General features: G+C 35.9%; 1 protein-coding gene and 2 pseudogenes across 2 annotated transcripts; 1 reads left to right on the forward strand and 2 right to left on the reverse strand.

Annotated features, from left to right (window-relative positions):
• Positions 1-4,198: 4,198 nt before the first annotated feature.
• LOC137739126 (DELLA protein GAI) lies at positions 4,199-6,624 on the forward strand. Its single transcript, XM_068478622.2, has one exon. It carries the CDS (start codon positions 4,529-4,531, stop codon positions 6,269-6,271), a length of 1,743 nt encoding a protein of 580 aa, XP_068334723.2. The 5' UTR covers positions 4,199-4,528; the 3' UTR covers positions 6,272-6,624.
• A 7,327-nt stretch (positions 6,625-13,951) lies between these two features.
• Positions 13,952-16,025, reverse strand: LOC148694473 (uncharacterized; annotated as a pseudogene).
• Positions 16,026-24,433: 8,408 nt separating this feature from the next.
• LOC148694474 (uncharacterized) lies at positions 24,434-26,406 on the reverse strand (annotated as a pseudogene). The gene is made up of 2 exons (XR_015966909.1): positions 25,163-26,406; positions 24,434-24,736 (listed from the first exon to the last, which is right to left on the reverse strand). The product of XR_015966909.1 is annotated as an uncharacterized LOC148694474 (transcript).
• Positions 26,407-27,721: the final 1,315 nt, after the last annotated feature.

Raw genomic sequence — 27,721 nt, forward strand, 5'->3', positions numbered from 1 at the left:
AAGTGACATGTGTCAGCCCCTCTTCGACTGGTACACTCCCAATTTGGAAAAATTAAAACCTATAAAACGGAAAAATAGAAAGACGTCAGCTTCAGATACCGGACCCTCCCTATTATGCAAAAGAGTATATTATCAATTTCCCCCCTGAACTTGTGACCATTAACCAATTTCCCCCCTCAACTTTAATTTTGGCCAATTTCCCCCCTGAACTCTCATGATTAGTCAATTTCCCCCCTCAACTTTAATTTAGCCAATTTCCCCCCTCAACTCTTATAATTAGTCAATTTGCAACCTACTGTTAAATTTTTAATTTGATCATAATTAAACAAGTGTGTGTAAGAAACTAAATAAGATGTATGTTAATCATGTTCCTATATCTTTATCCTATTACAAATAGATTAAAATTTAGAATTTTACAATTTATCATAGATAGTATTATTAGTCATAATAAATCAGTATGGAGTAATTTTATTTGATTTTTGACTATACAAAATTGATAACAAAAAGGATTGATGTGTAAATTTTTGTATGTGAATACAATTTTCTTTATAAAAGTGAAAGCTAAGTTCAAGTAAATTGCGGAGAATCGAGCTTTAGTAAAAAAATGGCTAGTCTATTCATAATTTTCGACTCCTTATTAAGAATAACCCATTTTATTGAAATAGGTTTGATCCATGAGTTTAGGATTATTATTTCTTTTTGTTATTATTTCTTCTTCTACATGCTTTAAACCCGATTCATAACTTTTTCTTATAATCAACCCATGTCACATACTAACTGTATTATGTTTTTGTACATTTTACCCTATATTATGCAGGTGAGTTTATGTTAATTTTAGTACTTTGTTGGAAGCTATTAGAAAGATTGAAAATTAAGAAAAGAATAGATGGAAAATTAAAAAAAAAAAAATTAACAGTAGGGTGCAAATTGACTAATTTTGAGAGTTGAGGGGGGAAATTGGCCAAATTAAAGTTCAGGGGGGAATTGACTAATTATGAGAGTTGAGGGGGGAAATTGGCCAAAATTAAAGTTCAGGGGGGAAATTGGCCAATGGTCACAAGTTCAAGGGGGAAATTGATAATATACCCTATGCAAAAAGCAGATTTTCTTTCTCAAGCTTTTTTTTTTTTTTTTTTTTTGGGCAAACCAAATTATCTGTACATAGAAAAACAAATTAAGTCTCACAATAAACTAGTAATAATATAATTTAAATTCATCTTTGGTGAATATTAAACTTGAGATCCTTAACTTAACAATGAAAGAAAATACCATTAGACTGCACTATTAGGTAGTTACAACCTCTCACTTACAAGTAAAGAGGAATACACTAGCGAGAATCGAATCTAAAACATCTCAATTACAAATCTAACCACTTGGTACTACGGTCTAGTAGTATTTATATTTATTTATAAATAAAAAATTTTAGGTTTAATTTTCCTTACAAGCGAATTTGAACAACTTAACTTATTTCATTCTCATTAACGTATATAATATTGTTTTGTTCAAAAAAATATACAAATCAAAATTAAGTCTGTTACGTCTTAACGTGACGTGGAACCCATTTTCCGTGTATAAAATTTTACGCCGGCCCAGTGGGTCCCGTTGGCTCCACAAGACGAAGTCGACGTCTGAAGCCTCCACTCCCTCCCATCATCGTGGGCCCCACATGAATGCATACACTGGGTGTTATACTCCAGATTATATTGTTCTCTGCCTTTTTTTTTATTTTTTTTTATTTTTTCTATATGAACGGTTACTGTTATGTCACGTCAACATCTTATATTAATTATCCATTACAATATGGAGGGAAGCGAACGGTGCACTTGCACTGAGGATGTTCCACATGGCAATTTGTTGACACTAAGCTCGTTTTGGTTGGTGAAGCGTTGTTCCTGATGTCAACGTGCGTTGAAGTAAAAGTTGACCCTTAGACCATTAGGAATGTTTTAGTGGTTCGGGACGAATTTTAAACTCATATATATGAGGCATATTTTTCAGTCCAATTCTTAATGATTAAAATATATTTTCGAACCTTTTCAGTTGTCGAAAAAGTAAATTACCGTGACAAAGTTACTAGCTAATCTCTTTTTTTAAAAGAAAGAAAAAGTCAGACCCCTCCCTCACATAGGTTTGTGTATGGAAGAAACTACTTCTCACACGACCTAGAGGAGGTGTTGATCACTCGCTTGACATCTCATCAGCTCATAGCAAAGTAAGCATGACTCGGATCATATTTTTCATTGGTCGAGGAGAGCAAGCTACATATGATCGATTCACTAGTGAGACGTTCCGATCTGATAATGTATTGTTGCAAAGAAAAATATTATGCGTAATATATATTAAATCAGATCACTACATGACAGTATATTTATTTAGTAAAATTTGTTCTTCTGCTTTGAGATCTCCAATGGTTGATAAGGATTATAAACTCTATTACATTTTGCATTATTGTGTTTTGGCTTCTTTAAGATTCCGATCCATGTCTTTCAAAAATTGGCAAAAAAATTATAGGGTTAAGAAACCATTACCTCATTGTCCATTCAAGTATCTATTGTTTGCTTATACTTTGTCTACCCTAATTGTGTTCTTGAGCCTGGACATACCAATGAAGTCAAGAATGTCATCACTAGAGAAAGAGAGAAGCTTAAGTGAACCTTCAAGTTTAAACTTAATCAGGTGTTTTGTCAAAGGGATGATTCTTCTATTACCATATGTACACTCAATTCAATCCACATATATAATAGAGATATTTGTCATTTTTACACCTGAATTTGTAAGGAACTATCAATTTTTCCGTGAACTTTATAATTGCAAAAAGTAATTTTATCCCCTTAATGTGGATAACATATTGTATTTTTCTTCTTCTTCTTCTTCTTCTCTTCCGCGTACACTTTTTGTATGAATTTTAGGGTTTAGAGTTTTGGGGGGGAAATTAAAGCTCAGGGAAACATCTTCTAATTATAAAACTTTAATGAGTAATTGGTTAAAATTAAAATTCCGAGTAGTCAATTATAAAATTTAAGAAAGTATTCGACTATAATTAAAGTTTAAGAAAAAAATGATAGGTCGCACGAGGGAATTTCAATAGTAATTGGACCTTCTAATTATAAAATTGATAGGTTCACGCCTTTCTTATAATTTAATTAGCCTACAATTAGAAGGCCCAATTACTATTGAAATTCCCTCTCCTTGATAAGGCATGTGGTCCATAAAATCGTAGAATATGCATCCAATAAAGTTCATACTTATCCGTTTGCCATTTTCTATTAGAGTTTAAGATGATTCATTTGAGTTATGCAAATTTTTAAGTTGTAACTCATCCTTATGCACACGAAAATATTAAATATAAGATTTTTTTTTTTTATATTGGTTGTAGGATCCGTGCTTGGTGTAGCGCATCTTGAGCTTAATACGTATTCAATTGATAAAAGAGCATTAAAAATAGATGTCATGAAAAATTCGGTTTCAAAAGGGTTCTTGCAAACTAGATCTAAAAACATTACAATAGAACATCATTAATTGCAAAGTAATGAGTAGACTTTAAACACTCGTCCGAACTCATCGAGAACCGTACGATTATACATATCAAAATAAAGCATAGAAAAAAGGACAGAAGTTTCGGAAGTCAGTCCTCAACAGTTTATAAATAAAAACCAAAGCTCCAATTCTACTAAACTGAAGAATCAATGCTCAAATTTCCTTGTCAGTCGACTGGATATAGCAAATTGGCAAATAGGTGTAAAAACGCGCTCATCAAGGGCAGTGGGGGGATGCAAATGAGTTTGGGTACACAGCGCAGCTGGACCCACATTTCATCTTGAGTATTGATATTCATATCATGTTTTTGTACTATATTTTTATACCACCTTAAGTAGCATTTGATGTGGACAACCACATCATTTGAAAAAAAAAAAAATTTCAAATGATGTGGCTATCCACACCAGATGTCATCTAAGGTGTTATAAAAATATGATATAAAAACATGATATGAATAACATTATTCTTTCATTCTTGAGTCGAAAAGGCTCTCAATTACGAAAACCATTTCATATGCATCGAAACATGAATAATACAACCCGTATTTTTATATAATGATAATAAATTTTATTTTTAAATTATTAATTTTTTAACATACATATTTTACTATTTATATAATAATACATAATTTACTACTCTATATTTCAATCTTACCGAAAAATCTGTATTCAGTCACACTCACCACACAAATTCTCAAATCAAACTTTACCATTTTAAAAATAAATAAATTAAAAATCACAATCCTAAAAGCCCACGAATTAAATATAAAAAAAATCCCAATTAGTATGGCCTCCAATGTTTCCTTATCTCTTCCACTCTCTTACCTCCCTGTTCCTCCATTGTACCTCCCTTCCTCCTCTCTCTCTCTCTAAAAAGGTAAACACTGCAAAAATTAAAAGCCTAAAATCCCATTTGACCAACATGCACAGAGCTTAGTGGGTGTTTCTATATCTTTCAGTGCCTTCTTCTGTGTTTCTCACAAACCGAAGAGATGAAGAGAGAACACTGCCATAGCTCTGCAACTGCAAGTCAGAACAATTCCAAACCAGAATACTCATCACCGCCGTCTTCCGCCCTGAACGGCAAGGCCAAGATTTGGGTAGATGAACAAGGCTACAGCGGCAGCGGCGGTATGGACGAGCTGCTTGCCGTTTTGGGATACAAGGTTCGGACCGACGACATGGCCGACGTGGCCGAGAAGCTCGAGCAGCTCGAGATGGTCATGGGTTCGGCTCAGGAAGATGGGATTTCTCAGCTCTCTGACACCGTCCATTACAACCCGTCCGATCTCTCCGGGTGGGTCCAAAGCATGCTCTCTGAGCTCAACACCGGCGACGATATGCCCTCAATCAACGGCCCTCTTCTCGCTACAGGGGAGTCCTCGACGATAACGTCGACGAAGTTCTGCAATTCCCAGCTGACTCGGGTTTTCAGCGACGATTCCGAATACGATCTCAGGGCTATTCCTGGCGTGGCGGCGTACCCGCCGGCACATTCGTCGTCGGAGACCGAGAGTACGAGAAAGCGATTGAAGACCTCAATTGGGTCTAATTCCGGCGGGATTGAAGTCTCCGGCGCTGTATCCGACCCGACTCGGCCTCTGGTCCTGGTCGACTCACAAGAAACCGGCGTCCAACTCGTCCACACACTCATGGCCTGTGCTGAGGCTGTCCAGCAGGAAAACTTAAAGCTTGCAGACGCGCTTGTGAAGCACGTGGGCCTACTCTCGGCTGCCCAAACCGGAGCTATGAGGAAAGTCGCCACGTACTTCGCTGAAGCTCTGGCTCGTCGGATTTACCGAATATACCCTCAGGATTGCCTCGATTCTTCCTACTCGGACATTCTCCAGATGCACTTTTACGAGACCTGCCCTTACCTGAAATTTGCCCACTTCACTGCCAACCAGGCAATACTCGAGGCTTTTGCCACGGCGACCAGAGTACACGTCATCGATTTCGGGCTTAAACAGGGGATGCAATGGCCAGCGCTCATGCAGGCGCTGGCACTAAGGCCCGGCGGCCCACCCACGTTTCGCCTGACAGGTATTGGGCCGCCGCAGCCCGATAACACGGACGCGCTGCAGCAGGTGGGATGGAAGTTGGCTCAATTGGCAGAAACTATTGGGGTCGAGTTTGAATTTCGAGGATTCGTCGCCAGTAGTCTGGCTGACCTCGAGCCGTCTATGCTCGACATCCGTCAGGACGAGGCCGTGGCGGTGAATTCGGTTTTCGAGCTTCACGGCCTCTTGGCTCGAGCTGGGGCGGTGGACAAAGTGTTGTCATCAATCAAGGCCATGAAGCCTAAAATTGTGACTATTGTGGAGCAGGAGGCGAACCATAACGGGCCGGCTTTCTTGGACCGGTTCACGGAGGCATTGCATTATTATTCAAGCTTGTTTGACTCTCTGGAGGGATCGTCCGGGCCGAGTCAAGATTTGGTCATGTCGGAGGTCTATTTGGGTAGGCAGATATGCAACGTGGTGGCATGTGAAGGTGGGGACCGAGTTGAGCGACACGAGACGCTGACTCAGTGGCGAGGCCGGATGGACTCCGCCGGGTTCCACCCAGTCCACCTCGGATCGAACGCGTTCAAGCAGGCTAGCATGCTGCTTGCTCTTTTCGCCGGCGTAGATGGGTATCGGGTGGAGGAGAACAATGGGTCTCTCATGCTCGGGTGGCACACGCGGCCGCTCATAGTCACCTCGGCCTGGAAGCTGGCGAGCTCAACGGAGTGAGTGAATGAGTCAGTTTCAGTCGGTTCAGCGGCGGTGATTGATTGAACCACCGGGCACCCAGTGGGGTGGGTGGACACTGTGACCATGTGAGTTGTGAATTGTCAGTAGGGTGAGTGGGGACTACAATGAAAGTGAAACTGCGAAACCAATCCAATCGAATCAAGTGGTGTATACTGTGTAGTTGTAATTGTAATGGTAGTTTTTTTTAATTTTTTTTTATGGGCCCTTTTGCATAAGTTCAAGTTGTAGAGTCCTTTCGACAAGGGGGATGAATGAATCATTGTGATGATGTGTAACTATCTATCTTTTTCTTGAATAAAATGATGAGCATTGATTCTTGAATGAGAAAGAAACCATTTTGCTCTCTGTAAATTTGACACATTATCGTTATCTGGAAGCTATAGGAGAAGGGAGGCAGATGGTCTGCCCTGTCAATATTTTACAGTCACGGTTAAGCCACGTCAATATTTTAAATTTTTATTATTTTTTGTCTTATTATTTCTATAAAAAAAAATTAATATAAAATATTAACGTAGCTTAACCGTGACTGCACAAAATAGGAGGGAATGAGAATGACACCAAATATAAGGGCAGACAATCTGCCTCCTAGGAGAAGGACTTGGATGGACCGAGAAAGCGGAATGCTACCACCTTGGCATCCTTGTTCAATACATTGTCATGTACGGTGAGATTAGCAGTAGCATTGTATTATTGAACCGACCGAGATTTCAGTGTGACGGTGTAACCATAGGGTAGGGTTGACTTAGGTGGTGATGAAGATGAAGATGAAGATGATGTTGATGATTCTAAATATAGAAACATGGCCTGCATATGCTATGTCACCATCTGAAAGAGAAACTGCCGGTAACAAGCATGACTAATATTATAACAAAGTGCTCCTGGTTTTAAGTAATAGCTATTAGCTCAAAAAATTGGACTCAGTTTGGTCCTTGTTTTTCCTTTTTGTTTATCTGTCTTTGAAGTGGATATATTATATATATCTGTACTACGAATCGTTATTAACAGTTAGCATTAGTCGAAAAAAACCCGCGAGTGATTATCTATCTGGTTGCGTTGGGGTTTGTCCAAGCTCACTCTTTGGATAGGCAAAACAATCGCGCAAAATGATTCGCCCTCGATTGTCAAAGTGCTTCTTATGAGCTTGAATTGTTTTAGCACATAGGTTTTTAATAAAAATTCCAGTAAAAACACTTATGAATATAAGTGCTTCCGGCATAAGCAATCAGAAACAAGACCTTAGAGTATTGGGGCTTTCTATATAAATTGCTTATACTCTTGCTTTTTGAATAATCAACAGTAAAGAACAATGTTATAGTGTTTGATAATTTTGATATATAACTTTAAGGGAAAATTTGATATGAGTCCAATTTTGTGAGCCTTTATGAGGTATAGTCCAATTTTGCTTGATTACTGACTTAGGTCCAATGGCTCATTGTACACACACACATTAGTCCAATTTTGAGCCTTTAAGTGCCTTTATGAGCCTTTATGAGCCTTTATGAGCCCTTTATGAGGTATAGTCCAATTTTGTGAGCCTTTAAGTAATTAATATATTATTATTTTTTTTATATTTATGATGATTTTTAATCCTTATTCATAGGATTATCTTATGCTTAATGATCGGATTAAGTATAGGAATTTAATTCTCTTTAAAACGTTTCCTATTCTTCCTTCTCTTAATCCCTCACGATGTCTCCTTCTCATCCCTCACAATATCTTCTTTTTTCCCCTCCTCCCTGCTCCCAAGCGTAGATGATCAAAGATGTCCAAACTCAAATTTCTATTGTTCGTTTGATTTGTAGAATTTAGCCAATCTTGTATGCTTTAATTCTTTTTTTTTTTTCCTATTCTAAACCTCTTCGTGTTTTACTCCCTCAGCATCATCTTTTTATTCATCATTTTCTATGGATCTTCTTGGTATATATATCACATCTTTTTTCTTATCTACCTTTGTGTGTTTTATACTACCTGTGTCATGGATAAATTGTATTATCTACCTATCACACATTATTGATAATTTGTCTCAAGTTAATTGTGTTTATCTACCTGTATCATAGGTTATCTTGTTCTATCTACCTTATACCATGGATTAATAGTGCACACACACATTAGTTCTTGATATTCTAATTCAAATTAAAAGTATTTATCTACCTATACCATAGGTTTTTGTTCATTGCTTATATTACAAGTTTTTGTTCATAGTCTACCTATATCACAGGTTTTTGTTCATAGGTTTTTTCATATGTTTTATATATATCATTCATTTCAACTTAAGTCGTGGGTTTATAGTCATACACATGAACTTACTTTTAAATTTTTTTCCTTAAATTGTGGCTAGACTAAGGAATTCAAAGATTCAAATTTTGAAATTCAAATTTGAGTAAATAATGCATAAATTAGGAAATTTAAATATATATTTATTTTTACTATAAAGGGCAAAACAGGAATAAGATGAGATCAATTAGACCTAAACTAGGAAGAATATCTAACTGGACTCAATCCAAAAGTAGCTGATTTTTTGGACCTGAATCTAAATGCCCCCTAACTTTAATGTATGAGTATAATGGTTAAAATGGACATGATGTTTGAAGTTGTATGTACTAAACAATTTATTAAAAAAAATTGAATTACATTTATGATGATAGGGTGGGGGCAGTAAGAAAAATGAGTGTACGAATAACACTACTCTTTATTTATGGTAGTAGGAAAGTAAATTCTTTACCCCTTTAAGTATTACAACTGAAATAGGACACTATCTAAAATATACTATTTACACACCCATTTTTAGCTCTCACACACTTTTGTTAATTTGTCTATTGATCTTCCTCAATTTATTCGATCCAAAGACCGAAAATTAAAAGAATTGTGTGAAAAGTGAAAATAGGTATGTGAATAATACCTTCCTTTAATAATAATGAAGGCCGCTATGTGTAAACCAAATGTGAAGTAGGTACAGGCAAACCATAAGCTAATGTTTTGCTAGTACTAAATTATGGATTAGGATCCTCTCCTAACCTAAGGATGAGGATCCTCATGACCAAGGGATGTGGGCCGTTGGATGAAAATTCAACGGTTATAATTATTATAACTTTAAAGGGATCTCCCTGTTTGTAGCCGTTGGATTTTCATCCAACGACCCACATCCCTTGGTCATGAGGATCCTCATCCTTAGATTAGGAGAGGATCCTGGTCCCTAAATTATGACCATCCCTAATGAAAGACAGTGATTATATAGCCTTCAGCCTTCAGTGCACACAATAATTATACTATATGCAGTGATATTTTTTTTTTTGAACAAACAATATTTTTTACACTAAGGTGGAGATGTGAGCTTAGCCTCACAATGGACTAACAATAATGTGGTTCAAATTCGCTTTTGGCGAGAATCGAACCTAAGACCTCTCACTTACAAGTGAAGAGGAATATTATTAGACAGTAGTTCTAAGTGACCTATATTTTAATTAACTTTCGGCATGCAATTATCTTGTGGATGATCAATGGGAATGAGGATCCTCTTCGAATCCTCTTTGTGAGGATCACGATGATCCTCCAATCACATCCGTTTATTGTATATTGTGTGACCAGATTTCTCCAGGTACTGTTTATATTTAATTTTAAATAAAATGATTTACAATGATTTCTGATTGCACGATATATGATGAATGTATGTGATTGGAAGATTCCTAAAATACTCACAAAGAGGATCCTCATTCTATCAATGGATCCTTGTATGACTAAAGCTTGGTTTGGTACTGAGGTGATTCTGAAAAAAGCTGGTATCAAAAAAAGCTAGGAGCTATTTTTGTGTTTGGTAAACAGTCAGCTTCAGCTTTTTTTCATAGTTTTGGGTGAAAAAAAGCCAAAAACAAGAAGATGCAAAACCCAGCTTTGAAAAACCGGTTTTTTTTCTCATATGTTTTACATAAAAGTTTATCTAACACTATAATACTGCTTTTTTTTTTTTTTTTTTTTTTTGAAAAGCACTTTTACAAAAAAGTTTACCAAACACTCTACTGCTTTATTTCATAGCTGCTTATTCTCACAGCACAACAGAAGCAGCTTTTTTTCAAAGCACAACAATACCAAACTAGCCCTAAATCAGGTTACATGGACCACATAGAGGCAGGATTAATAATCCCAGCGGCAACCAGGCAGGCAGGCACCTTTGTTGCCCTTAAAATTGGATAGGCATTCATTGGTTCTTGGGCATAAATCATGTTGGAAAAGCTGAACTTGGCCAACTTTCCGGAGTAGATTTTCTTAGATACTCTAAACGTTTTAACTGTTAGATTTTCACTTAAATTTTATAAAATTAAGAACGGTTCAAATGTTCGGAGTATTCACTATTTCGGGGTACCTAGAATTGTTGCGTAGGTAGACTAATAAAAGTTGTACAAAAGCATTGTAGTATCCTATGTATTCATAATGCAATGACAATGAAGAATGAAAGTAAATTGCATCCGTAAGAGAGGAATGATTAAACATGAATCATGAATGCATTGAGGACAGGGTAGAGCAAAAAAGGATGAATCGAATTCACAAGTACAATTGGAAATTCCGATTCGAAGAGTTCATACTTTGCTTGGCACATCTGAATTATATTGAGTTTTGAATTTGTAGATTCAAAAGCTAAAAAATGATTTGAAGTGTTCGCCTTTTGCACACTCTCTTAAGTATAATCCTTAATTTGTTCAATAAAATAGCTAAAAAGAATATATGCTCATGAGTCATAAGGTGAAAAAGTGTGTGAAAATCATTTCCCTAGCTGTTTCTTTACTATATATATTTGTCAATTTCGTTATCTACTTGGTAGTTGTTGGAGCCGTTCTCCAACTGTCAAGAAATGGAACCTGCGCAAGTTAAAAACAGGCAAACACCATGAGTCCAAGCATCGGGGAGGGTGGTTCCCAGCATGGAGGCTCCGATGCTTAAGTTAGCACGGATGGAGAAAAGAGGTGCAATGTATTTTGGGTTTATGAGTGTCTAACCTTGGTGAGGAGTCACCAGGTGTATTTATAGGCCCTGCCGAGTCGGTCCACATCATCCGATATTTCTTTGAGTTGTCATGAATAAAGGAGGTCGATGAGGGGAATGTTCTAACGTACAGGTGCCACGTCGGAGAAGGATTGTTTGTCTCTTCTCCATCGCGGATATACCAAGCATGATCACTCCTAGAATGCGTATGACCCCCCATTGCGAATAAACCAAGCAGAACATAGGCATAGTCTAATAGCGTAGGTAGTGATCACCCATCGCAGATCTACCAAGCATGATCACCCCTAACATATACACAATCCCCCATCATGGATATACCAAGCAAGACTGTATCCTATAGCTCTAGGTAGTGATCATCTATCGTGGATATACCAAGCATGATCACTCATAGAATGCGTATGGTCCCCTATTGCTAATAAACCAAATAGAACCATAAACATACTCTAATTGTGCAGGCGGTGATCACCCATTGCGGATATACCAAGCAGGACCATCCATATACCACTGCTACATGGTGCAGTAAGTTCATCACTCAACCTACCCCTACCTCAACCCTTATGATTTACAACGTAGGCACCTGCACTATCAACTTCTCTTGGTCACTAATTAACACATCACACAAGCATACAAGTTTTACATAATACTTCTAATAGGATTCTAGGCTCACATTATCATAATAGTTATCTTACATATATATCACAATAAGGTGTTCCTATACATGTAAACCGATGTGTGTGTGTGTGTGTGTGTATTACTTGAGATAACTCACTAACCAATATAGGCCCACTAGACTCTACTTAGTCTCTAGTAGTACTTGATCTTAATATTTAAAACGATTCGAGACATGTTGACCAAAAGTCAATTCTCTGTCAACGGTGGGGTCCACAACCTTACATAATTCAATCTGGAACATCTGCCCACAAATTTCCAATCTGTAACTTCCCAAGAGTCTTATTAATCTCCTAGAATAGTATCCTAAAATTTTGGAACGATCCAACAGTTAGATCTCCGCCAATCGCTAAAATTAAGTGATGGTCAACATTTGGTTTTACAAATTTAGAAATTCAATTTGGGAAGATCCGTACATCGGATTCCCAATCCGTAAGTTTCTAAAGTCCTCAAATATTATGTATAATAATATATTAATGTTTGGTAACGATCTAACGGTCGGATCATTGATTGTTATAATGATCAAGTGGTGGCCTCTAATGAAAAATATGTTTAAACAACATGATTTCGTCAATCGGATGTCGAATATGGTATCAGAGTATCAAATTTATTCTTAAAAGACAAATTCGGCCTACTGGCCACCCGCCACCCTGGTGATTTCCAGTGAACGAAAATCCAATTTTCTAACGAACTCCAAAAATTACCAATTTCCACATAAATGTTGAGCAAGTCAAGGGGAATAATTTTCATACCTGGGCCGAAATCCAATTTGCCTAGGAAGTAGCTTGAAAACGCTTCGATTCGCCAAAAACCCCAAAATGGGTGTTCTCAATTCGACGCCAAAACAAACTCCGACTCCCAAACCAATGTATGGGCTTTGTTCCTGAGGTTGAAGGAAGTTTATTGGTGGTGGTGGTCGGCGAAATTGGCTTCAAGAATAAGGATAGCCGCCATGGGACCCTCGGCGCCACCGATGCCGTTCTTTGCAAAACTAGAGCCAAAACTCGTCAGGTTTGAGTGTAAATGCAGGAATGAGGATAGTGAAGTTGGTTCGAGGTGGTGGTTTGACGAATTTTGCCGGAAAAATCGACGATTTCACGTAGAAAATTCACGTAAGGACTGGGTCGGGTCATGCAGGTGTAATAGGTCGAGAAGTGACCCGGGTTGGCTGCCGTTCCCCCTCTCTCCTTTCCCTCATTTCCTCATTTCTCTCCCTTCTGATTGGTCACTTCCCCCTCATTTTCTCTCCCACACCTCTTATTTCCCCCTTCTCTTGCTGCTATATGGCAGCTTCCAGTCTTCCTTCTTTTTGTTAAATTTTTTTTTAACAACTAAAACACCTTTAATTTCTTCGTTTCAACTTCGATTTGTAAATAGTTTTTGCCTATGTGCTCGTAGGATTGACCTTAATTCGAAAACATTAAGAGTGACCATCGAAGGTCTATGGATTTTAAATAATTATTTTTGAAAATTTGAACTTTGTAACTAAGTAATTAAAATATAAAATTAATTTAAATTCATAAAAATACTATAAAATCCCGCGAATACAAAATACGTAAATTACAATAGTGAAATCCAGGAACGGAATTTCACAATCATTGTATTGAGCCCATTAGATCCTTTCAATCATAAGGTGTATGTAACATTCTAAATTTTATAATATACAAGTTCCAAAGTTTTTCCAAAAATCTAAATTTAGATTGAAACTTGAATCTCTTGATTTGGATTTCAATGTGGGGATTGAGCGAAGTCACATAATGGAATAACTGGTAACTATAATAATTAGTATCGAACTCGTCCTTCATGAGAATCAAATATAAAACCTCTTACTTATAAGTAAAGTCAGTGGTGGATCCAGGATTTTAACATAGAGTGGTCCCAATACAAAAGCTCCAAAAAAAAAAAAAAAAAAAAAAGACAAAAATAGCATTGAACAAATAAATGGCAAACTACAACTTTTCATTCATAATCTTTGTGCTAAACAAGCTAGAAATACTAAATTTGTCCACGACGGGATTTCATACTTTGAAAACGTGTTATGATAGTTTCGTTGTCAATACAAGAGAAAACATCTTTCTCAATGTAAACAACTAAACTATCATTTAACCATTGATCCCCTATTCTGTTGCAGAGTGGACTTTTAATGATATGCATGGTGGAAAATGCTCTCTCCACTGAAGCAGTTGCAACCGGTAAAACCAAAGCCAATTCAATAAGTAAATACACATATTAAAATACTCGATGCAACACTTTTCCCACCATTTTCTTAGCAAGATCACTAATGCTTTGCAACTAACAAAAGTCACTTCTCGAACGCATATAATGAATATAAATATCGATTTGATTTTCAAGTGCCGATAGGTCTTGCTTTGTAAAATCTTGAGGATACAATTGAGCAAGGCGAAGTTGCTTTTCTTTGTCAAAAGCTACAAAAGAATCATTTGGACTTAAACTAGCCAAACATATGAGCAATTCGGTACTTGTCTCATTGAAGCGATCATTTAACTCTGTAAGTTGGGAATCAATGACAACAAAATAGAATCCACTATGTAACCATGACGGTTGGTCTTTTTGTGGGTATTACGGCTCGACCTCCCTTGAGCTACATGTGTGTCATCCATGTTAATAACCTCAATATGATGTTGGACACAAAATGATGATACTTTGTCAACCAAAAGATTAAACCCCTCATCATTCCTCATGTAGAGTAGTTGTTCTTTACATGTGTTGACTAAAGCCATTGCATTCACAATCTCTTGATCATTCTTTTATAATGCTTGTGATAAATCATTCAAGATTCCCAATATAGATTTCATCAAAAATAGGAGAAACACAAACTCAAAAGATTGTATGTCTCTCAATAACCTATTTGCTTCGACCACACTATCATTGGTGTTGTCATCAACAATCATTTCAAGCACATTGACCAAGGATGAGAACATAGAAATCAAACTAATCAAAGTACCATAATGTGAATTCCATCTTGTAGTTCCAACACGTATGAGACTAATTTATTGATTTAAGCCTTGTCCCGTCATAAGAGAATCATTTTCAAGAACTTTCATAAGTTATTTTTGTTGCATCTCTTTAAGTGCATCATGTCGCTTACATGAAGTTCCAATATTATTTACCACATTATTAGCCAATAGGAAAAATGTGTTAACATCAACATTATCCTTTGCTACGGCAACACAAGCTAATTGGAGTTAATGAGCAAAGCAATGAACATAAAATGCACAAGGTTGTTCATTCAAAATCTTTGTCTTGAGGCCACTGAACTCACATTTCATATTACTAGCACCATCGTAATCTTGCCCTCGTAAATTGGAGAAGCTCAACTCATTGAAATTAAAGAACGCATCAATAGACTCCTTTAGCGTGTTTGCAGTGGTGTCGGGAATAGGTTGAACCCCTACAAGCCTTTCAATGACTTTCCCATTTTTGTCCATATAATGTAAAACCACCGCCATTTTCTCCTTTATAGAAACATCACGTGCCTCACCAACCAATAGAGAAAATAACCTAGCATTCTTCATATCACTTATGATAGTTTTAATGGTTTCAATAGAACATGAATAACAAGATCTTTTTAAATTGAAGAAGCTATTATCTTGAGATTTCCCGGAGCTTTATCTAACACAACTACCTGTATTTTCTCATCATGATCGGCAAGGAATTGCAAGAGCTCCAAATAGTTACCTCTGTTGTTTGAAGTGTCACCTTCATCATGACCACGAAATGAAAGACCTTGTCGCAACAAAAACTTAGTGCAATCAATTGATGCATTCAAGCAAGTGCGATAAGACATACGAGCTTCTTCTAACTGTTTGACCATAATTGTTTCAATATGTGTCTTTTGATTCATTAGATTACCAGCAGCTTCAACAACTTTATTGTGAAAGCTACCAACCGTTTCTACATTTTGTTCAAAACATGCTCTTGTGTGCTTTCAATTTTGAAAGCCTACCTTAGTAAAGACATCACTGCCTGATTGTTCAAAGTTGACTTTAAATAGATATCACTAAAAACAAAATGCAGCATCTTTAGATATACTATATTCCAACCAATGAAATTCTTTCAACCAATTATCAACGAACCATCGCTTTTATTCGAATGCAAAGTGAATGGAAACTCATGATCTTTAGCTCTAAAAGGCTCCATCAATGTATATGCTCTTTGGACCTTATCTCGAATATTTGGAGGATAATCCTTCATTGGAATGCTCTTTCCGGGGTCTCTCTCAAAATTATCCAAATCAACTTTTAACTCATTTTGTTGTAGAGTGGAATTACCTGCAATTAAATTAGAACTATTTGGAATTGGAGGGGAACTATTCGGAATAGGATTGGAACTATCCAAGTTTGGAGATGAACTATTTGGAATATGATTGTCCGAACTAATCGATGATGATTTTTTTCACTTGTAATTTCGTACCATAGTTCTAATTTCTACAAATATCAATTAATAAAAAAATCTATATCAATTGATGAAACTAAAAAATATGTATGAACTAACACTGTAATACAATCTTCAACCAAAAAAAAAAAAAAAAAACGAATCAACAATAAATATGTATGAACTAACACTAAAATAAATATGAAAAAATCCTAAGAAATTAACAATAAATAAGGTTGAACTTAATTTAAAACCCATTATTGAGTGATTGTTCGGCTTTTTGTCAAAGACCCTTACTAAAGACCATTATGAAAGACTCTTATATGTATTCACTGTTCGGCCCCTTTGTTTTTAATTAGTGTTTAAAAAAAAAAAACTAAAACTAAAAATCCTAACAAATTAACAATAAATATGTATCAACTAACACTAAAAATAAGTAAGAACTAACACTAAATTAGAAAACTTACGGAAATTCTAAAGATGATGCTGATGGCCTTCGACTGGCTTGGGTAGCATGAGGAACAGGAGTGGCAGACAATTAGGTATTATCTAAATTATAATCGGTAAAGTGAATTTGATTGAAAGCAATCTGACTAATGAAAAGTCATTGGATTTTTATTAAATATTAATTGGTTTGACTTTTCTACAAAAGATGGTGAGTGCTTTATCATGTGAAATTCTCACGTGAGTTTATAAATTTTTTTAAATAGATGTTGTTATGGCCAAGTTATTTAAAAAAAAAAAAAAAAATAGCTTTCTTCCTCTTTCTTCAGTTTTGCACAGTGTGCAGCGGCCATGGCTACTGTTCTTCTCCACCACTGCCCAGACTTGGATGGTCCTTAAAGCTCTTCACAGCTATTTATTCGAGCTTTCGAGTGGTCCCGGGACCATCCTGGTCCCTTTATAGATCCGCCCTTGCAGTGAAGTGAAATGTAGATCCATCCTTATGGTGAAGTGAAATACCATTAGACTATGGTACTACGTGACCAAAACTAGCTATTAAAACAAAGAAAATTGTAGCTTTAACGGACTAACTATAATTATTGGTATCAAACACATCATTCAAGAGAGTTAAACTTGAGATCTTTTACTTATAGATGGAGTGAATTACCACTAAATCATAGGAGCAAAACTAGCTATTAAAACAACGAAACTGTAGCTTTAATGAGTTGCACTGTACAGTAATATTGCTAAGAGGCATTTTTATGCTCTTTTTTTTTTTTATTTCAATATTTTATAAGGAAAACTAATGAAAAAAGTTTGAAAACTTTGAGTTTTAACGAAAATGACAAAATAAAGGGTAAAGTGAATAGTATCAGGATTAACTTTTTAATATAAAAATATGATTTTTCGTTAAAATGAACAATATCGAAAACTTTTCGTTAAAAGTATCTATTTTATATGTCTTAACCTATTCCCAATGGCACGCTAATGAATGAAGATACACATATTGTAGGTTTAATGTTTTGTTGCCATATCCTTTTGTACGTATAATTGTCCACAGTGCTAAAATTTAAAAACTTCCACTGAGTGCATTTATAAGTAGGGGTCATAAGACGGTCCTGAACTATTGATAGCAAAAGGTATGGTAAGCGTCATAATATAATTATGACTACTTTTTTCTTTCTAAATAAAGAGGAAGTTACCGCAAATAGAACACCTGCAAAGGCTTGTGACATTTGGACCGGTTTCAATAGGTGGAAGCGGTATTGGTGTCTTTGTTAGCTTGTATAATTGACAAGGGTTTTGATGCGGTTCATGTAGAATCAGACTCCAAATGTCTTGTAGATATGATTAATGAAAAAACTCAACCAAATGTTGCAATAAAACTCTTCAATTTGATATTCAATGTGTGAAACAACAATTGAGGTCAGTAGAATTCCTTTTTGTTCCTCATGTTTGTAATATGGCAGCTAGTGATTGTTTTTGTCTCGCGGGAAGGTGGCTTTGATACTTGCGATTGTTTTGAGCTAGAGTAGTTGTTAACACTTTGACTTCTAAAGTAAACATTTCGATTCGAATTTAATGAAATTCTTACTTTGGAAGACCGACTATATCGAGTTATATAACAACTAGAATGTTATGTTTCTTTTTTTAGAGTAATGGTAGGAAAACTAAATTTGTAGACAAAATTTGCAAACTAAATGATGTGAAAGTTGATGATTGGATGATTACTTAAGCGTTGATAAACGTGTTAATTTTCTATTGGTGACACATTATTTAGTTTTCAAATTTTTTCTACAAATTTAGTCTCCTAGCATTACCTTTTTTTTTCCTTTTTTGTTAATAATTTTTTTTATCTTAATGTCCTCTCTACATTCTATCTCTACTCTATTTGCAACAGATTGTTCTCCAACCAGATCTATGTAAACAATAATTCTTAAGCACATGAATTTAGTTCGTTTCGCTTAATTATCATAAATGTACCACTCAAAGAACCCAACTGACATGAGATTGGTTTGCATGGAAGCTATGCAGACGACACAATGAATTGACTAGCATTCGTGGTTAAAGAATGTTATTTCACATCGAAAATTTGACAGAATAAATTATAATATTAACATATATTCAATGGTTTTACTTTTAATGTACCAAAATTTTTTGTAAAAAATGGCACACTTATTTCATTATGCAGATGGCTAGCTTGAAATAATATCAGTATGAATAGTACTGACCACTACTCACTATCCCGACCCCAAATCTTTACATTAGTGACAGTTGAAACATCACACTCTCTCTATAACCTAATTTTCACAACCACAAATTGAATCCATGTATGGTCAAGTTCTATGAGATATTAAGCATATATAGCAGACAATTTTATGGTGTCGGGGCATTGAAATTGACTAGTGGTTCCATTGATTTTGACATCCTCCATCACACACGCACTATGTCTTCTTCTTTTCAAAAACATACGGGACCCTTCAGCCATGAGAAAGCTTTTTCTTTACAGCTCCCAATTTTTAAGTGCAAAGTCTTTTCAACAACTAAGCCCTCTCCATAGTCTCTTTCTCCATGAGTGTGAGTAAACATGCCTTCTCCACCATTAATCTACATAATTATTTAACTTAGTCTGCGATTAGAAAAATAGGATTTGCTTCACACTTCATTGTCAAGAGCTTATTAATATCTTCCTCACTGTTGGAGGGACTAAAAGTTGCAATCATTATAATTAAGTTAATAATTAACCCAATGGGTCAAATTTGTGACTAATAAGATCTACCAATTATCAATTTATTAGCGTGCCGTCCACGTATAAAAGAAATAAAATAATGAGTTAATTAGAGCGAAACTACGTTTTAATTTTATCTTTTGTGTTTAACCTATGATTGAACGACCATCACCTCTTATGATAAATCTGCTAGATTGCCACTATTGCATGCTTCCAAGAGCTGAGCATGCATATTAGATTAATTGGATACTTAACTCTATGTCACGAATTCATTTGATTTAATACCAAATGACCCTTGTGGAAGTGGAGTCACAGGCAACCGAACGTTGAGTAGTTAAAGAGAGAATGAGTTCTGAGAAGGTACTGGTGGGATAACTGACAATTAACTAACCTTTCTAAATTCATAGAGCACGATAGGGTTACGGATTTGAACGTGATGATACGTGCAATAGTAGTAAAAGGAAGAGAGAAGGATCATCAACGAATGTCCAAAGATCATGACCGACAAGAAAGACTTTAAGCTGATGAAGGAAAAAAAGGTAATTAAATTCGGGTGGTTTGAGTAAGTGAGCGGCATGGAGGCCAAAAAGAGAGAAACTAAAAGGAGACACTAGCATTAGGAAGCTAGGGTTTGAGGAAGGTGAACTTCAATAAGAGCAAGTCCACGGGGTACTTGTAGGCTGGCACCCAGCATCGTTTTTGGCCAGGCACCTAGCCAATCCCCTCCAGCTCATGTGGATAGGATGGCACCTGGCCCAAGTTGGTCTCCAGGGCAGCCCAAAATCGATAGACCCATGGGACGGCCTACTTGATGTCATGCTGACGTCAACGTGACGTCGTAGGCCAGTTTATTTATTTATTTATTTTTTTTTTTTTTGCTCCAAGCATGTGCGAAACACACAATTGTGGCCACGCTTCCCGACAAGAAAACATGGGGGTGGCCCGCCAGCGCAGGTGCACTTAGGGATTTGATGGGGGAGGTCACGTGTTTGTTTTTGGGCTGTTGGATTTCCAACGGTCAAAAAATTTTGAATTTGACATCCAACAACTAGTGACGTGGCTTGATCTAGATAGTTCAATCTAGAGATCAATAGTCCACGTTTTTCTCCCAAAAATTAAAAAAATAAAAATAAAAATGCACAACGGTCAGAATTATGACTATTGGCCACGTGTCAACGTATAGGCTGTTGGATTTGAATCTTTTTCAAATCCAACGGTCCAGATTAATTAAGTAAACTAAAATTTATAAAAAAATTAATTAAAAATTGTTAAAAAATACAGAAAAAATTTAAATATTATATTTCTTTTTTCTATAAATACCTAACCCTCATCTTCCACCTTACACCACATTTGAATATGTTCAACACTTTCTACCAAAGCTTTCATATAATTTTTGAGAGACAAAAATGACAACGTGGAAGCTCATCGAAGATGTTACGTTGTGTGAATGCAGGGTTCACACTACTCATGACCCGATTACGGGTAATGAGATGGATAAGTGAGAAATGAGGAGTAAAATTACGAAAACGTTTTGAGATGTACATGGAAAAGACGCCAGAAGTAGTCAAGATCTTCAAGGTCGTTGGAAAAAAACTCAACGCATCCTTCACTTGTTGGAAAAATGCCATCTCTCATGCTTCCGGAAATTTGAGTAGTGGGACAAGTTTAGCGGATTAGGTGACAATATTTTTATTTATTTATATGCATTCCACTTGCATCAATATTTTAATTTATTTATTTGTGTTACACCCGCATTTTATAATACTGTCTTATCCCACATTTATAGACACTACAAGCACAAGCATTTTACAATTCGAAGAACCATAACAAATCATTCAACAAATGGGAATGCTGGCAAATTGTCAAAGATTGCCCTAGATACAGAATTGTGGCAACCGGTCCAGAAGTTGTCATGCACAACATGGGTCTACACAGTTCCCCAGAGGCAGACACGGTCGAACAAGAAGGCGAGACTTTGGAAGAAACGGAAGGGACACCTGAAGAAGTGCTGGAAACCCAACCGATTCGTCGGTCCTTCAAGCCTCAGGGTAAAAAGGCATCAAAGAAAAAAGGTAGTTCTTCCAAAAATGACTACACTAAATATATGGACAAACTTGCTCGCCAAGATGAACTAAACATGGCGCGGGAAACGGCTAAAGATGAGGAAAAAGATGCGACTATGGCAGCAATATTAGTAGCTACTGGGAGACATGATGCGGCGACTGAGAGACAAAGAGAAGTACTTAATCGAGAGAATGAGATGATTAGAGAAACACTTAATCGAGAAAATGAGATGCTTAGAGAAGAAAGGATGGCTCAAGCAGATTGTGACACTATGAACAAGCCTCTAGTAGGACTATCTCCGAATTCAAAATATTTTTGTACTTCGGAAAAAAGAGACATGGTGCGAAGGAGGGGTGCAAGAGATGCGGAAACAAGTGGAGGGGGTTCTAGCTACAGGTCCTAGCAACGAAGATCCTAGCACCACGTATCCTAGCTCCACAGACTTTGTATAATTTCATATTTATTCGAAGCAATTTATTTAATTTCGTCTTAATTCTTAGTACTTTATGTAATTTCGTCTTTATTTTTAGTACTTTATGTAATTTCTTATTTATTTTTATTAATAGATGTAATTTGTTATTTATTAGTAGTACTTTGTGTAATTTCTTTATTATTTTATAAAAAATTTAATAATATTTGAAATGGGCAGGGTGCCAGCGCATTTTTGTAGGGGTGGAGATGTTCATTGGGGTCTATTATTGTTTGCTGAGTGGATTAAATGAGCTGGGTGCTGGCGTATTTTTTTAGAGGTGGAGTTCCTCTAAGGAGAAGGGGATGCACATATAGGGTTTCGAGAGATATTATAGAGGAACATAAACCACTTATACCGTGTAGAAAATCTATTCTCATTGATTCAACTGGTATTATGATAAAAATGGATGAATGTGGTTTTACAAAAAAACACTAGAATGCGTGCCATTTAATTTAATGGTCCTATGGTTTCCTGACCCATATATATTACATCAAGATTATGTTAAGTAGGAATTTACAACTGGTACACATAAGAAGATTTAAAGAGCAAGGCTTCTAAAATCATCCATAAAACCTGTTGGGTTATTTAATACTATGTTTGGATGAAGAAATTTAAAATTACTAAGGAATTTTAAAATGATGGCATTTTATTTTCTAGAATTTGTGAATTTTCTTATTTGGTTAATCTAAAACAACAATGGAATTAAATACAGAATTTGTTATTTTTAAACTCTCAATTATAGAAATTGGGAATGACACCTATTTACATGGAATTTAAACTTGGGAATCAAAGTCTCAAATTCCAAGTTTTTTTTTCCACGTAGAAATTTTATATTTCTATGTTTATGAATTCAAACAAGGAAATTGGTGCATGTTAATTTATAAATTCGACTTTTATCTAAATTCCAAGTTTATTTTCCTCATTCATATAGTGTAAGAACATGTCTTCTTGGACAACCTTTTCATTTGGACCTACTCGTGCAACTTTGTATTTTCTTTTGTCATGATGCATTGTTCAAGGGTGATCCGAACTATTTAATTACTTGGTCACCTTTTAAAGACCATATATGTAAAAAAAATTAATTAAATAAGAAAGTTTTTAGTAATCGAACAATTATTCAATAAATAGGTGCATCATGTCAATTAAACATTGAAATTGTGACAATATTAATCAGACGGTTTTAATAATATTTGACTTGGTTCATTTCTTGCAAAGTTGACCTTTATAAAGTGACCTCGAGAATAGACAAGTCAAATCATCAATTATAAGATCATCAAAATAGATGAGAGATTAAAAGGAAGATCCAACCAATTAGTGTTACGGTCTAGTGATATTCCTCTTCAATTGTAAATGAGAGGTCTTAGATTCAATTCTCATCAAAGGAGAATTTGAACCACATTGTTGCTAGCCCATTGTGAGGCTAAGCTCACCTCCCTTTTTTTTAATGTAGATAATATCATTTGTTAAAAAAAAAAAAAAAAAAAAAAGAAAGGAGAAGAAGATCCAAACTAGAAGATTGCTAGCATACCATTTATTTGCTTTGGTTTTTCGTATTTTTGTGCATGAAACTGTTGCAACGTATTTTTAGAGGTTTTGGTTTTGGCAAAGGAAAAGTATTTTTGTGCATCAAACTGTTGCAACATGGGCCAACACATCCCCCCAAAACAATGCATACAAATCCAACGGGCTCAGTCGGAAAAGTATCTCTACTTTTGTTACACGACAAAAAAAGTTCTTTCTATTACTTTTTTTTAACAAACAATATTTATTTACACTGAGAGGGAGGAGAGTGGCTCTCACAATGGATAAGCAACAATATGGTTTAAATTCTTCTTTAGCGAGAATCAAACTTAAACCTCTCACTTACAAGTTAAGATAAACACTACTGAACCGTAGTACTAAGTGACATTTATATTACCTTTAAAACATGAGCCTCTATTTTTCTTTCTTCAAAAGATACGACAATTAATGACAAAACATGGTTAAACATGAGCCTCTATTTTGACAAAGTTACATGTTCTTATTCTCCCATGAATGCGAGGAAGTTTGTGTCTTTAACCAAACAACTTCCTGTACCAAGTAATCCTCTTAATTTGTCTTCCTAATAATTCCTTTCTTAAGGTTTGAGAACCAATGGGACGATGAAAAATCCAAGCCGAGGAACATAATTACGCTAACAGACTGTAATTAAGTTAAAAATTAAGAATATTCCGTAAAGATTATCAGGGTTAGCCCAAGGGATATAGTTGAGTGAGAAAATGCGTTAGGATTAAGTTAGATCAAAAGTTCAGTTCTCTTCCATTATAACAAAATATAACAATATAAATGTGGCTCCGAACCAAGTAATAATGCATAAACTTACATTATTCACAGAGAATTTAACCTTCTATGATTTCAATTATTGTCTCTCAAGTGATTGAAATATTATATTATTGTCGCGTTTTAACTAAAAATATATATGTTCCCATGAGAAGATGAATGTAGTCGCTCAATGGGATGATGATATCTTGAAAGTGAATGATTTGTTAAGCCATGCCTTCCAGCTACTCACTGATCCCTTTGGAGCTGTTATCTCTGCCTTTCTTTCTGCAATATTATTCTGCACTTGCCTCTGCTTCTTGGACAGCACAAAGTTTCCTTCCCCCACGAGATCCTATAGTTTCCCAGGGACTTAAAGCTACAAGTTGATTCTAATTAGCTCCAGTTAATAACATAAACAAAGTGGAACTCATTGAAGGAATTCATTATTTCTCAACAACAAACCACTGTTTAATACTTAGAAATTATTTCTATTATTCCTTTTAATGAGGATTTCTCTAAATGCATGAAACCGCATTTTATTACGTGTATAACCCTAGTTAAATTGCGGTTTTATGCATTTACATCTAATGACAAACCACTTTCAAATTGATAACAATGAAATAAAAATAAGTAGAAATGGGAATGCTAGCTTTGCCGCTGCAGCTTCACGAAGTCGAAAAGGACATATCAACATAAATCACAAGAATTAGAACTCATCATCATAAGACAAACATCCAAATTAACACTTGAAAGTGAAAATATCGTTGGCAGTTTGATTTGATATGTGTTTCTGAGAGCATACCATCAGATCATGCATAAGTGCACTGTAGAAGGAAATCCTTGACATTGGAACCAAGAACAAGTAGCGGGCCTTCGCGGGCGTGGGAGTTGAAAGCAGTGTCGATCACTCGAGCTACAAGATCATCCTCACTTACCACTAACCTTATCGGTCCTGCACTTCCGAGAACATTAACTGTGAATAAAAAAAATGAACCTGTTTGTCTTCAAGGTATGAGCAGCATCAGTACTGGTCTTCTTATGCTTCTGTAAATTAATTCTCTCCAAAACCTTCATCTTCAGCATTCTTTGTTACTCTTTTTTCGCCTTCTCTCTTTCGCTGTACGACTTTTTTTAGACAAACCCAAGTAAGTATAACAAAACGAAACACGAAAAATGAATCTCGGGAGAAAGAAAGAGATTTGGTGTTCAGGGGTGAAGGCCAAGGCAACGGTAGTACCAAGCTTGTTTGCAAGAACCAAAGGAGGAGGACAGCGCAAAGGGCATATGCCCATAAGTCCTCTGAGAAAGGAAAGGAAGGAAGTACATGAAGAAACCAGAAGTCTCCACGATTCAAGACTCAAAGATTACAAGAAGATGGAAAGAAATTTAAGGTGTTGTCTAGAAGAAGGAGGAGGACAGCGCAAAGGGCATATGCCCATAAGTCCTCTGAGAAAGGAAAGGAAGGAAGTACATGAAGAAACCAGAAGTCTCCACGATTCAAGACTCAAAGATTACAAGAAGATGGAAAGAAATTTAAGGTGTTGTCTAGAAGAAGAATATCTTCAGCAGACATGAAAAGCTAGCATCGTACAAAACATATGCCTACAACTTCCATTTATGTTGTTAAACCAGCGTACGAAAAAGGAAGCAGATCCTCTGCTCGGATTTATACACATACGACACTTACTGCGGATTAGTAGCAACATCGTAAAGGTGTTCAAACGCAAAAATATTTTCACTCTGTGACAGATAGTACAACAATTTTAAGATGTTATAGCAATCGATAATAAATTTTAGTTCCTCGGCCTTGGTTACATAAATTTTGTGTTTCACAAATACCGGAGGCAGACACCAGGGAGAGGTCTGGTACTGCATGTAGTGATTCTTAAAGGCAAATAGAGGCCCAATTCAACTCCAGAAGGAAAGTTGGTTAAATTTGAAAAGTGATTTCTGCACATTTTTTTCACCTACGGACAGCAGAGCTCGTCTGATTTTTTTCTCAATTTCTAATATTTCTCAACAATAGATCTTAAAAATCCAAGTTGTACCCGTTCCCCCTTGTGACCTTCACTTCACAGCCTGATTAATGCGCTTTTCAAAGCGCACTTCTAAGTCCCTTCGTCAAGCTAGAGTTTGTTTCTCGGGATGGTCTGGGATCAGCGCAGGCTGCGAAGTCAAAGTAGTTGTGAGGCACCGAACATGTGGAAAGCCGTCGCCATCCTTAAGGTTCCATTTTAGTCTTTCTCAAAGCACATTGTATAATACTTCCTAACTAGAAGACAATAAAAATGTCTAACGTCGAAATTAAACAATATGTAGAGACAGAAACTGCCCCACATCTTCCTTCCTAATATCTACTTATTTATTACAATGTTGAAGAAAAAAAAAATGTGCTCCTTAATTTTGAAAGTGATTTTTGCACATGTCTTCTTTTCGCGTGCATACTCTAGAATGCATTTGGTCATTAAATTAAATAAATCAAATCAAATTCTAAAAACATAAATAAATAGATGGCTAAATAGCCAAAATGGTCATTAAGATTTGCATAACACATCATTTTGGTTCCTGAGATTGAAAATCAATAGAAATAGTCTCTGAGATTGTCCATCATCCATCATTTTGGTCCTTCCGTTAAAAACTCCATTAAGTGTCCCGGATCTCTTGGCCGGAAGTTTGGGCAATTTTCAAAGCTTCATAACTCAATCATTTCTTAACTAAATTCGACTCATAATATATCAAAATGAAGATAGGAAAGTGTAGAAAAAAATTATACATATTTGGAAGCCCAATGGTTACCGGAAATGAAGAGAATCATATGTTCATAATTTCTTCAATACTCAACGAAATCAAGTGGTTTAAAAAAGAAAATCATATGTCTCGACGAGATGAAGAGAATGGTTAACTTTTTCGACGGCTAACTCTCCGTGGTTTGGCCGGAAAACGGCTCGAAAGTGGCTAACTCGTGACCAAGACAGCCACTTTTAGCAATCTCAGGGACTTTACAACCAATACCCATTTTTAGCAAAAAATGGAGATGCCTTTGGAAAATGTTTTGTACGAATGATCTATGAGGTACAAAAGCTTAAGTTAATCCAAAACAACTAAAAGCTTAAGTTAAATTACAAATCTTAATATGACAACCACCAAAAATTGAGATCTAGCCATCATAGAATCCGTTGTATCTAACCATGAAGAAATTGTAAAAGAACGAACGAATCTGATGAAATTCAATCGCAAACAATTCAACCTCACAAAATAACAAATAAGAGTCGTGATTTGGTATAATACAGGAAGCACACGAGCAAATCACATCAAAGTTTTTCATAATAAATTTGAGTCCTCGTTCGTGTGAGTCTATGAC

Source organism: Pyrus communis, chromosome 9 (assembly GCF_041283825.1).
Source record: "Pyrus communis isolate YQ-2024b chromosome 9, ASM4128382v1, whole genome shotgun sequence".
Taxonomy (NCBI): domain Eukaryota; kingdom Viridiplantae; phylum Streptophyta; class Magnoliopsida; order Rosales; family Rosaceae; genus Pyrus; species Pyrus communis.